This window comes from Penicillium waksmanii (assembly GCF_028829765.1).
Source record: "Penicillium waksmanii strain IBT 27052 chromosome Unknown utg000009l:1.0-4314994.0:1.0-4318279.0, whole genome shotgun sequence".
Classification (NCBI taxonomy): Eukaryota; Fungi; Ascomycota; class Eurotiomycetes; order Eurotiales; family Aspergillaceae; genus Penicillium; species Penicillium waksmanii.
In genome coordinates, this window is record NW_026643255.1 from 1,845,334 (window position 1) to 1,856,835 (window position 11,502).

The 11,502-nt window shown below is 51.1% G+C and overlaps 3 protein-coding genes across 3 annotated transcripts; all 3 read left to right on the forward strand.

Annotated features, from left to right (window-relative positions):
• Positions 1-540: 540 nt before the first annotated feature.
• Positions 541-4,149, forward strand: N7481_011068 (putative serine/threonine protein kinase; the record flags this gene model as incomplete). The annotated part of the gene is made up of 1 exon (XM_057270287.1): positions 541-4,149. The coding sequence occupies one exon, from the start codon at positions 541-543 to the stop codon at positions 4,147-4,149; it is 3,609 nt and encodes a 1,202-aa protein (XP_057117461.1).
• Positions 4,150-5,553: 1,404 nt separating this feature from the next.
• On the forward strand, positions 5,554-6,733 carry N7481_011069 (uncharacterized protein; the record flags this gene model as incomplete). The annotated part of the gene is made up of 2 exons (XM_057270288.1): positions 5,554-5,875; positions 6,111-6,733. The coding sequence occupies 2 exons, from the start codon at positions 5,554-5,556 to the stop codon at positions 6,731-6,733; spliced, it is 945 nt and encodes a 314-aa protein (XP_057117462.1).
• Positions 6,734-8,084: 1,351 nt separating this feature from the next.
• Positions 8,085-10,388, forward strand: crzA (putative C2H2 transcription factor Crz1; the record flags this gene model as incomplete). The annotated part of the gene is made up of 1 exon (XM_057270289.1): positions 8,085-10,388. The coding sequence occupies one exon, from the start codon at positions 8,085-8,087 to the stop codon at positions 10,386-10,388; it is 2,304 nt and encodes a 767-aa protein (XP_057117463.1).
• Positions 10,389-11,502: the final 1,114 nt, after the last annotated feature.

Consider the following 11,502-nt stretch of genomic DNA (forward strand, 5'->3'; position numbering starts at 1 on the left):
TTTATTTCTGGACTTTCCTTCTTGAATTGTTCGACTCCACCCCCTCCTTTCCCTCGACTCCATCTGCACGAGGCCCAGCCCAGCACGAGCACGAGCAGAGACCACCACCACACCGACCGGGTACACCCATATTTATACATTCGCCCTCACCTCCCCCTAACTTTCACGTGGAGGCGATCGAGTCCCTCGTATTATAGCAGGTCTATAATTAACACCGACTTCGATATTTCACCTCATTCCCTCCATCCGATTCCCCCACTGCCTTCCCTGCGGCCCGGTGTCCGGCACACGGCTTGCTCGACCCCGTCCCTTCCTCCCCAAGTCACCACGCTACAAGTAATGCCGGTTTCTTGGTGCTCCCACTCTGAGCTTCTTGTGAGCTCTCGTTGAATCACTCCTATAAGAAAGAATCGGCGTTAAAGAGGATGCTCAACTGCAACCCCGGAACTCTTGGTTCGCAAACCTAAGTCACAGAACGGACACCCGCTCGCACCGTGAATATCAGAGATTATAAAATCAAAAGAGAAGGGCAAAATAAAAATGGCCGAAAATCGCTCTGCCATTGTTGGTTTGGAGGAAGCCGATCAGTCCACGACTCGCAATAGTCGTGTCTCGCTCGACGCTAAACCTGGTCCCAACCGCCCCGATGAACCGTTACTACCGCCCACATCCAGCGACAAATCAGACGCCCGTATGAAGCAGACACAGTCCCCGAACACCAAACAATCGATGCACCCCGATATCACCGAGGCTCAAGCCACCCTCCGCCAAGCCTTCCCTCATGTCTATGCCACCGGCCGAGCCGCTTCCACACGCTCTTCGACGAGTTCTCTTCAGGCCTTGAATGAAGACACCGTGGTGGATGCCCGGTCGGATCAAGGAAGTGTTGGGCATAGCCCTCGACGAGGGTCCCGACACTCCGACACTAGACCTGAATACCCCGTCTACCCCGATCAATCCTATGCCTCGCTCCAGTCTCAAATACATCCGACCTATCATCATCGATCCCGGAGTTCATACCCAACACAGGCCGAGACAGCTGTTCGATTTGCTCATGTTCGTGCCGCCCGAACGGCGGGAAACACACCCGTTTCGAGCCCCGGCCTTTTCTCGATCAGGACCCCTCGCAACACACCGCCACTAGGTTCCGAGGACGAAGGATCGCTCGGCAGCCCATATCTCCACCCAAGTCACCTCCAACCTCCCAAAGAGACCCACACCGCCGAAGTAGACCGAGATTTAGTCACTGGCAACAAGGTTATTAATCAGTACGAGATTCTCGAGGAGCTCGGCCGAGGCGAGCATGGTAAAGTAAAGCTTGGTCAGCATGTCGCTACCAAGCAGAAGGTTGCCATCAAGATCGTCCAGCGGTACTCTAATCGCCGTCGGTTAGGGAAGTTGGGCAATCCGGAGGATAAAGTGAAGAAAGAGGTCGCCATCTTGAAAAAGGCCCGACATCCGAATGTTGTCAGTCTTCTCGAGGTCATCGACGACCCAAACCGACAAAAAGTCTATATTGTTTTAGAATATGTGGAAAACGGCGAGATCATCTGGCGCAAGAAAGGAGTCCGAGAAATTGTCCACGTTGACAAGTTGCGGCTGGATCGCGAAAAGGCAGGGATTCCCGACACTCCGGCTTTCTTGGAAGAAAGCCATCAATTCATCCGAACGGCACAATATCTCCGCCGACAACGGGACAAGGCACGACGCCGAGTCGAAGCGCAGGCCGCAGACGCACAGCAAGGTCCTATTCCTGCCTGGAGTTTGGAGCATGGTGTTGAATCTTCCGACGAGGAAGAGGAAGGCGAGGGTCTGGGGCTTTCCATGCGGCGGTCTTCCACCCGCTCAACGGTGCTCATGGATGAGAATTCCCCAAGCCAATACTCCGCAAATGATTCCCTAGCAGCCGTTGAAGGAAGCATGTATGGTGCTTATTCGGATTTTTCCTTCGAACGCCGTTTCAGCACCGCTTCCAGTAGCTTTGGCTACACCCCATCCGAGCCTGACTGGTCCGCCGATACTGATGACTTGTCATACGTCCCCTGCCTGACTGTTGCCGAAGCTCGCAGCGCATTTCGGGATTCCGTTCTTGGTCTGGAGTACCTCCACTTCCAAGGCATCATCCACCGCGACATCAAACCCGCCAATCTCCTTGTGACCAGCGGGCACCGAGTCAAAATCTCCGATTTTGGCGTTTCTTACCTCGGAAGGCCCATGCGGGATGAGGAGGAAGAACAGCTTGGGGAAACTGACGCAACCGAGCTGGATGATGCCCGTGAGTTGTCGAAGACGGTCGGAACCCCCGCATTCTACGCGCCCGAACTTTGTTACGTCGGTGATGATTTTGAAGAGACTATTGGGTCAGTTCCGAAAATCACAGGCGCCATTGATGTTTGGTCTTTGGGTGTCACATTGTACGGAATGGTTTTTGGTCGCCTCCCTTTTTTGTCGGATGACGAGTATAGCATGTTTCAGACTATTGTGAAGAAAGAGGTCTTCATTCCCCGCAAACGTCTCGTTCCTGTGATGGATGAGTCCCTTGGCCATCTACATCTACCCAGGGATGTTCGCGAGGACAATGTGCTTGAATACGAGGATATCGATGATGAGTTATACGATCTACTTCGTCGTCTTTTGACCAAGGATCCGATCAGGCGAATCACTCTGAAGGAGATCAAACACCACCCTTGGACCTTATACGGGTTGCCTAACCCACAGATGTGGGTGGAAGAGACAGATCCCGGTCACCAGAGTAAGGGCAAGAGGATCGAAGTTTCCAACGAAGAAGTTACCAGTGCCGTCAGCAAGGTCCCCTTCATCCAACGGGTACGATCCAACGTTGCCAAATGGTTTGGCGGTCGGTCCTCCAAGGAAAAGCGCAATGCGAACAATTCCTCAGATACACTCTCTTCCGCCTCGAGCACGAGCACCTTCGGGAAGGCCTCGCGTGGTGGCGACAGCCGCCGCTCAAGCTTGCGAGGCGATGAAGACGTTTTCCGTCTGTCCAAATTTGGTGGCCAGGGCGAGCATCCACTCGCTCAGAGTGTCACAGCAAGCCCGGTAGAGGAGGAGTCGTGGGCGTCCTACTTTGAAGCCCTTCCCGTCTTGTCTGAAAACAAGCATGTCGTTGCTCCAACAGTCACCCCTCGACCGGGCCCTCCCCGACGCGCCAAGTCCTCCATGTCCACTGCGGAATCGACCAAGACGGTGAAACAATCCAGAATGGACTCTACTCCAACTGGCCGACCACGGTCTGGTGTTACGCCATCCATTATTGAAGCCCTCGGAACGACCAGCATCGGCAGCATCTTTAGTGGTGCGACTCGACGGGCCTCTGGGGCGTTTGGTAGCCGTAGCCGCCGCTCGTCGCCAACTGGCGAGACAGCCCCCCCTTTGGATGACGACCCTCGATCCGAGCCTAGCCTTGCAGTGAGCAATGCTTCTGCCGTTGGCCACATGCGAGCCTCTGGCTTATGGCATGCCGATACTGCTTCATCTGGCACTAGGTTATCGATGCCAGTGGGCCACCGACGCAATCGGTCTCAACAGCTTGCAGGAAAATCCTCCGCCGAATCCTTTAATCTCACCAAGGAGGCGCTGCTCCGCCGCAGAAGGAGTGACATTGAGCCAAGCGCGGAGAATACCCTCGCCCCCAAGTTTGAAAGCGCTATGTATTCCACCGATTCGCTGCAGCTACCAGCATTGGCCCCAGCCCCGGACCATGGATTTGCTGCCGAGCCTGCACATGGCGATGCGCCTCAGAATGGTCTCAATGCATCAACGCCTTCTGCTGCAACGATCTCATCGTCCTCTGCCGACGATTTCACCAGCGGCATGTCGCAAAGTGCTTCTCATCCTAGCATTCCGTCTGTTGTCTCAGGTGCTTCATCTCTTTCTGGCGATGGCCTTTATTTCGGATTCAAGGACAGAGATTCGGATACTGCGTCCCAGGTACCTTCTATTCTTCGCACGGGTGAGACAGTCAAGGCCCGCCTCCCCGGGTCTCCACGCCCTTCAGAAGAAGACGAGTCACGGTACTACTGCGACGATGAGGAAGAAGAGTCCGACTCGGAGGAGGAAGTCCTGGTGATCGGCAAGAAGAAGCCGCCTCCGAAGTCCGAGAACAAACCTACCCTCAAATCGAATTGATCTATGCTCTGATCGCATAATACATTGATCAATACATACCCATCTTTACCATCACCTCGCGCCCTTGCTTTATCTATTCCTGTATACTGAGGAGTCGTTGCATATTATGTTGCTGTTTTTTCCTGTTTCGCCACGGGATCATATTGGAACTTGAACGTGGCATTCTAGAGTTTGTTTCATACATTCTACACGTCTTGTACATATACATATGCGGCGACATGGGCATGTTCCTACCATGTCGCGGGATTTTTCTTCTTTTGATTTCCCCTTCCTCCGATCACACAGCTTATGGAAAGATGAACTCGGCTCGGCTTCAGGAATTTGAAGCCCCTCTCCCTTACCCGCCATCCTCGCATGGCATCCAGCCGAAAGCTACCTGCTCACCTTCACCTCTTTCTTCTTCTTCTTTCTGGTCTTTGACTGCCCCACAACGCTCAGATCTTGGCCTTGATTTTTTCCCGCTTACCTGTATCTAATCCTTAAGGGTGATGATTGTTTGTTGGATCTCTATTGCAGGTGGTGGTATGATAAATGATGGGAGGCGTGGGACCGCCTGTTGCAATGATATGTCACGAAATGAATAATGGGGAAGATCCCCAGCAGATGTAATTGTTTACCACACTTCATCCATTTATCAATCTCGCGTACGTGTACAAATGCCCAAAGCACCCCAAGGCTGCAGTTGTAATGCTAGAATTGGCTGCTCTCCGGTGGGGTTCTTCACAACTCATTTTGGCTTCGCTTCCATCGAAGATCTACGTCAGCTCCTCTTCAGCAACAACAACATTCCACCAATAAGATCAACTCACCACCTTGAACCGAACCACTCTGTACTAGTATGATAAATACTCAATCTGAGCTTTTAATCTATATACCCCGTAATCGCCTCTCACGGAAATAAAAGTATCAACAATCAACTTCAAGCGACGCCCCCAACTTGAAGCCAAGCCTTTTATTTCTCCACTCGGTTAAGACACGGCATTACTGCCACTACTAACTAGTAGCGTGTTATGCCCAGGTGTAGACGCCCCCTCTTCTCCACCCTGATCTGATTAACCGTCACACCGGCGTTTCACGACGCAGCTAAGCCTAGACTGGGTGTCCTCCGGACAAATAATTCACCTTGAAGGCGTGGGAACTGGAGCTTAATCAATAAGGAGGAGCTTTCCGATCCCGAAGGGGAGAGTGCCGAAATGTGCTAGGGTTAGAAATATAGATCCATATTAGAGAAGCTAGGGTCGGGTGATTTTTGATAAATAGGGGAGATCTGCGTCTGGGAAGGACGAAAGGAATAAAAAATTTGAATGATCATACCTTGAACAACCCATCAACCATTGAAAAACAAAATATTGGACTCGACAGCTGGGAATACGATACATAGTACCAGTACAACCTACAGGCAAAATGCTGCCAACCCTCCTCCTAGCAGGAGCGTACCTCCTCGCGCCAGCAACAGCAGCCCTGACCTATCGCGGCGCGGACATTTCCTCATTGATCGTAGAGGAAAACGACGGAATCTCATACAAGAATTCAGCGGGGAAAACTCAGGTCTTGGAAAGTATTCTTTCCGCTGCTGGAATCAACTCGGTTCGCCAGCGTGTCTGGGTGAATCCTAGTGATGGCAGTTATGATCTCGACTATAATGTCAAATTGGCCAAGCGGGTGCAGAGTCAGGGCATGTCGACGTATCTTGATTTGCACTATAGTGATACTTGGGCCGATCCTAGTGCGCAGGTACGTTCAAGTTCTTAACAAGCTACTCCTCACCTTTTTTCTTTTTCTTTTTCTTTTCAAGTTCTTTTCGCACTTTATTTCTTTTTTTCGTGTTAAGACAAACGTTTCCTGAAAATAACCCAGACAACTCCATCCGGATGGTCTACCACCGATATCAGCACCCTAGCGTGGCAAGTGTACAACTACACGCTGGAAGTTTGCAACGAATTCGCCGCAAACGACCTGAGACGTCGAAATCGTCTCTATCGGCAACGAAATCCGCAACGGACTACTCTGGCCCCTCGGCAAAACCACCAGCTACAGCAACATCGCGCGAATCCTACACTCAGCAGCCTGGGGCGTCAAGGACTCTGATCTATCAACCACGCCGAAAATTTTGATCCACCTGGACAACGGCTGGTCGTGGGATCAACAGAAGTATTTCTACGACACGGTTCTGGCAGCGGGGACGCTGGTATCGACTGATTTCGATTATATCGGCGTGTCGTATTATCCGTTTTATAATAGTGCAGCGACGCTAGCGGCGCTCAAGACTAGTCTTACGAACTTGAAGTCGAATTATGGGAAGGATGTTGTTGTTGTCGAGACTGATTGGCCTTATTCGTGCCCGTCGCCGGCTTATGCTTTCCCCAGTGATTTGTCGAGTATTGCTTTCTCTGTTGCGGGACAGCAGAGCTTTTTGACGAAGCTTGCGGCTGTTGTTTCGGCTGTGGGTGGATTGGGGATTTATTATTGGGAGCCGGCTTGGGTGGATAATGCTGGGTTGGGGAGTAGTTGTGATGATAATTTGTTTTTTAGCTGGTCGAATGATCAGGTTAGGGCTAGTTTGAGTACGCTTGGTGGATTGTGAGTGTGAACTGCCAGTGCCAGTGCCAGCGATTAATGGGTGTTGTTGAATTTCCTTAGTTAGGGCAGTGGGAGTGGATTTTAGGGAACCGACATTTTGACTTGATTTCAATGCTCAATTGTACTCTGTAGTTGGACGAAGTGGGTCGTTGATTTTCATTTTTCAACCTTCATTTTATTATACTCGTATTGTAGATAATTCGATAGTTGGGTGCTGTAAAGCAAATGGTTATTGTTGAAACCGAACTAGTCATGCTTACTCCGTGATGGAATGCACTTTTTGATCTATTGAATTTCGCTGACATCATGTCGCTGAATTGAATTTTCTTTTTTAAGATGCTGTACTCCGTACCCCTAGATGCAATGTTCCTAATTTAAGCTTGTCGAGGCAGAAGAATTCTTTATAGAATTAGCAAAGCCAAATTTAAACTATCTTCAAGGCAGCCATCCCCTGCTGTTACTGTTCACATACATAGTTAACACGTCAGACAAGGCGCACTGCAGTCTGCCTTGCCCTAAAAGCAAACCCCTCGTGGCCCGAGCCCGCGCTTATGCCTGAAACGGTATAGATCAGACTGGAGACCGTGGGTGAAACTCAGCTGCGTGGCTGTGCAAGAACTAAAGTCCCATAGTGCCTCTCTCGCTCCACCGATGCTTGTATGTCTTTTGGACGACATCGAAATTCGGTAGATTGGCAATTGCCACAGGTACAGTGGCTCGTGGCTTTGTTAAATAAAAATAGGATTTGAATAGGGCTGGTTGGGAGGGTACTCGTAAGATCCCATGGTGTCTATCTACTCCGTAACTATCGCTGTTATCGACAAAAAAGAGTGGGACAGTGTGGGGAGACCCCATCACCAGTTCTTCATTGTTCAAGACGGTGTGAGACAAGATCCTCCAGGGGGCTCAGCTTAAACGAGTGGGCCTTTGACGTCCTTTCAAGTTTCCCTGTCGATTCAATCTCGTACTTCGTCCCCTCCATATTAGGGCCCAAATCAATCACACTTTTTGGCTGCAGACCGCCTTGCGCACGTGAAGCCGCCTTTATCGTATCCCACGCATGAGCATCTCTCTCTCTCTCTTCCCTCCCCCATGATGATGTCGATTCTATGCTGACAACACATTGCGCGAGTGTCGAGTCCTCCTTGCGAATGACACCCCCTTATAACCCTTCCTTTTTCCTTGCGTTCAACGCTGGACCTCACCCCGCTCCTTGATCTGATCTGATCCGATCTGATTACTCCCCGCCTACGCCTACAATTGGTCTCCGTTTCCTCTTGGCCATCATCACCTGATCGCTCGTCTCTCTGTCCAACTTGTTGCGACATCTCGTCTTTCCCTTACGCTAGTCCACCATGGCGTCCCACAACCAGAGCCAGGGATCGGGCGCCTCACCCGGCAATCCAGACCATCGCAGCGTGAGCCCATCACCCCACACTCAGCAGTATCACGACCCAACCTCCGGCTTGGGCCTGGATCCTTCCATGCCCGCCGCCTTTGCGACAAACCAACCCTTCAACAACCAGGACCCAGGAATCGGCGGCGCAGACGCGTATGGCTATTCTACGGGTTACTTGTCGGCCGCCCCGCCAGCGCAGAGCCTCGAGCAGTTCCCCCCCGCGATAAATACCAACAATATCTCCATGTCGCAGGCTTTCGACCCAAACCTCGTCAACCAAATGGACCAGGGACAATCGGGTCTACACTCCCGGCAGCCCGATGAGAACTTCTCCAATTTACTCAATAACCCCAACGACTTGGACTTCTCAGGCTATCATAACCACAGCCCCCATAGTACCACCCCGTCAGAATACGATTCGTCGCATCTCCTGGATCCCCAAATGCATCAACGACCAGCATCCATGCACCAGGCTATCAACCCGGCCGATCTAGTTAGCCCCATATCCAACCCCTCTGCGTCCTCCCACCCGTCCTCCCAAGACCAACAACAGTCGTCCCCGGGGCCCATGTCCCCTCCCGGATCAACTCCGGGCACGTATTACACTCCCCAGCATTCACGACACACCTCGTTGGATCCCTCTACGGCGGCTTATCTGAGTGCACAACCGAATGCAGACTGGGGGTCAGTTATGAACAATGTCGCATTCCAGGGCCACCGGAGAGCACCGTCTGAGGTTTCGGAGGTTTCCTCGGCCAATCACTCCCCATACCTATCCCAGCATGAGTATGATGGCATTGAGAACAATACGTCGCCTTCATTGGCTCCACAAAATGACCCTGCTCTGTACGACAATCAGCTAGGTATCGAGCAGTTTACCCTCTCGGAGCAACAGCAGGGTTTCAGCCCACTTCATAGCCCGTACATCTCACCTCGCCTCATGCCACAACAGGGAGGTGAGATTCCAAACAATGGCGCTTATCTCAATGCCAACACCACGTCCCAGTTCCCCCCTGCACCGACCGAAATGTACGGGATGCCGGGGGATGCACTCTTGAACCAGGGCTTCGACAATGGCATGACAGATATTGGCCAGGCATCCTCGATGGCCCCTCCTTCTATCAACGTGGAATTTGCCCCGCCATCACGAGTTCCAAGCTTTGGTCCGCCCAAACCGACTACAGATCTGGACTCGTTGAGCCCCCCCCGCAATGCGTGCGTTTCAATTACTCCAGCCTGGCTTTTGTTTCTAGCTACATATACTAACAACGCATTAGGATCTCGTATGCGCAGCAAGTCCGATCCATATACACACCCCGCGTCTCGTTCAAGATCGCCGGCGAACTCAGCCACGAGTCTTGAGCCTGTTGCCCCCAGCACTCCGCGCTCGCTATCCCCACACTCACGCAGCAGCCCTGGATCCCGCGATGCATCTCCCTCCCGTTCCAACCGACGTCTTTCAACGTCGTCGATCGAAAGCCGAAATTATATTCTGGATTTGGCCGATCCCCAACGCCCCGGTGCGGTACCGGGAGATTCCAAGCGTGTTCAGAAACACCCTGCCAATTTCCAGTGCACATTATGCCCAAAGAAGTTCACCCGGGCCTATAATTTGCGCTCCCATCTCCGAACCCACACCGACGAGCGACCTTTCGTTTGTACTGTCTGTGGCAAGGCATTCGCCCGTCAACACGACCGAAAACGACACGAAGGGTTGCATTCTGGCGAGAAGAAATTTGTTTGCCGAGGCGATCTGTCACGGAATGGGAACTGGGGTTGTGGTCGTCGATTCGCCCGTGCCGACGCTCTTGGCCGTCATTTCAGATCCGAAGCAGGTCGAGTCTGTATTAAGCCACTGTTGGATGAGGAATCCCAAGAGCGGGACCGTGTTCTCATGGAACAACAGCAACAGCCACAGCAAGCAGCCGGGCATCTGCAACCAGTTCCACAGCCCATGGTTATGCCCGGGGTCCCAGGAATGGATGGCCAGCCTGGTAGCAATTTCGTTCTCCCTGCTGCGCTTCTTGCACAATACCCCGCACTTCAAACTCTGCAATGGGATCAGATCCCTGCTGCAGGCGAAGATCCCGGCGAAATCGGCGGTCGGGGTAGTTTCGATGCCAGCTCTGGCGGCGAATTCGGCTATGATGAGGAAGATTCCGGCATGAGCGGTGGTTATGGAAATAGCCATGGCGGCATGTACGGTGGCCAGATGTTAGGCGGCGATCCTGGGTACCAGGATCAAAAGTGGACTGGATAACTGAGGTGCTAAACAAGTCACTGGATGGATATCATACCTTCGTTTATACCCCCATTCTTGCAGATTCTTTCTTGGGATTTTTGGTTTGCACTTTGGAAAAAAAAGGCCTCTCTCCGGTCGAATTTTCACGCTTGAGACACTTCCCGTCCCATTCTTTTCCTTTCCTTTGGCCTGTGCCCTTTATAGAAGCTTTTTGGCGTTCAGATACATTGGTCATTTTGGGGAGCTTTTTTTTTTCGTCACTGTGGTGGGCATTTGGGTTTTATGCTTCTTTTTTTTCACCCTTTTGGTGACACACTTTATACCAGCATTCGAGTGTGCTATACCTCCGATGTTTTGCCTTTCTTCGTTCAACCACTTTGCAGAGTCGAGGTGAATGAAACAAAATTTGCCTCGCTCTGCTTCTTCCTTTTCTCTTCCCTTTCGATCATCTTCGTTGCCGCGGAAGTTTTGCCATCGTGATGCATTTGATGATTCCCTTCTCTCATACCCGTCTTCTTTTCGACTCGTGATTTCTTTTGGATATACCTCTAGTTTTGGAGTAATATACCACAATTTTCAAACCATTGATTTGGCTGTCTTCGATACATCCTTCACTCTAGTCATTCTAAAATATTTGGTCTCACTGTCTTAGAGATCATTGCACGTAGGTACAGTGGCGCCGCAAAGGTTTCCAACCCTCTATATCCCCTATTATCTACCGCCTTCTGATGGAGCGCCGCTAGTTGGACCACCCTTTTTGCTAAATAGACTATCGTCCTTCTGAATTCAGATTCGTATGTAAACCCTATACAAATTTCGATATACAGTGACACAACTAAAGTTAGTAACCCTCCATTGCCTACTATAACAATTAACGACCTTTGAATGAATAGTAGACTAACGTGGATTACCCCCTACCCGCCATCCCGCCACCCCCCAAACACCATAGTTAAGAAATAAAATTATCTCAACAACACCTTTATTCGATTTTAATTTTAGCATAGCAGTTATTCTCAAGTGACATAATAATTAGATTTTTTCTGCGGTGACCAGCACGCCCGGGCGAAACCTCGATATATTTCTCTATTTTGCAATCTAATACATACGACCATAGGGTGTGGAGAACAGGGCT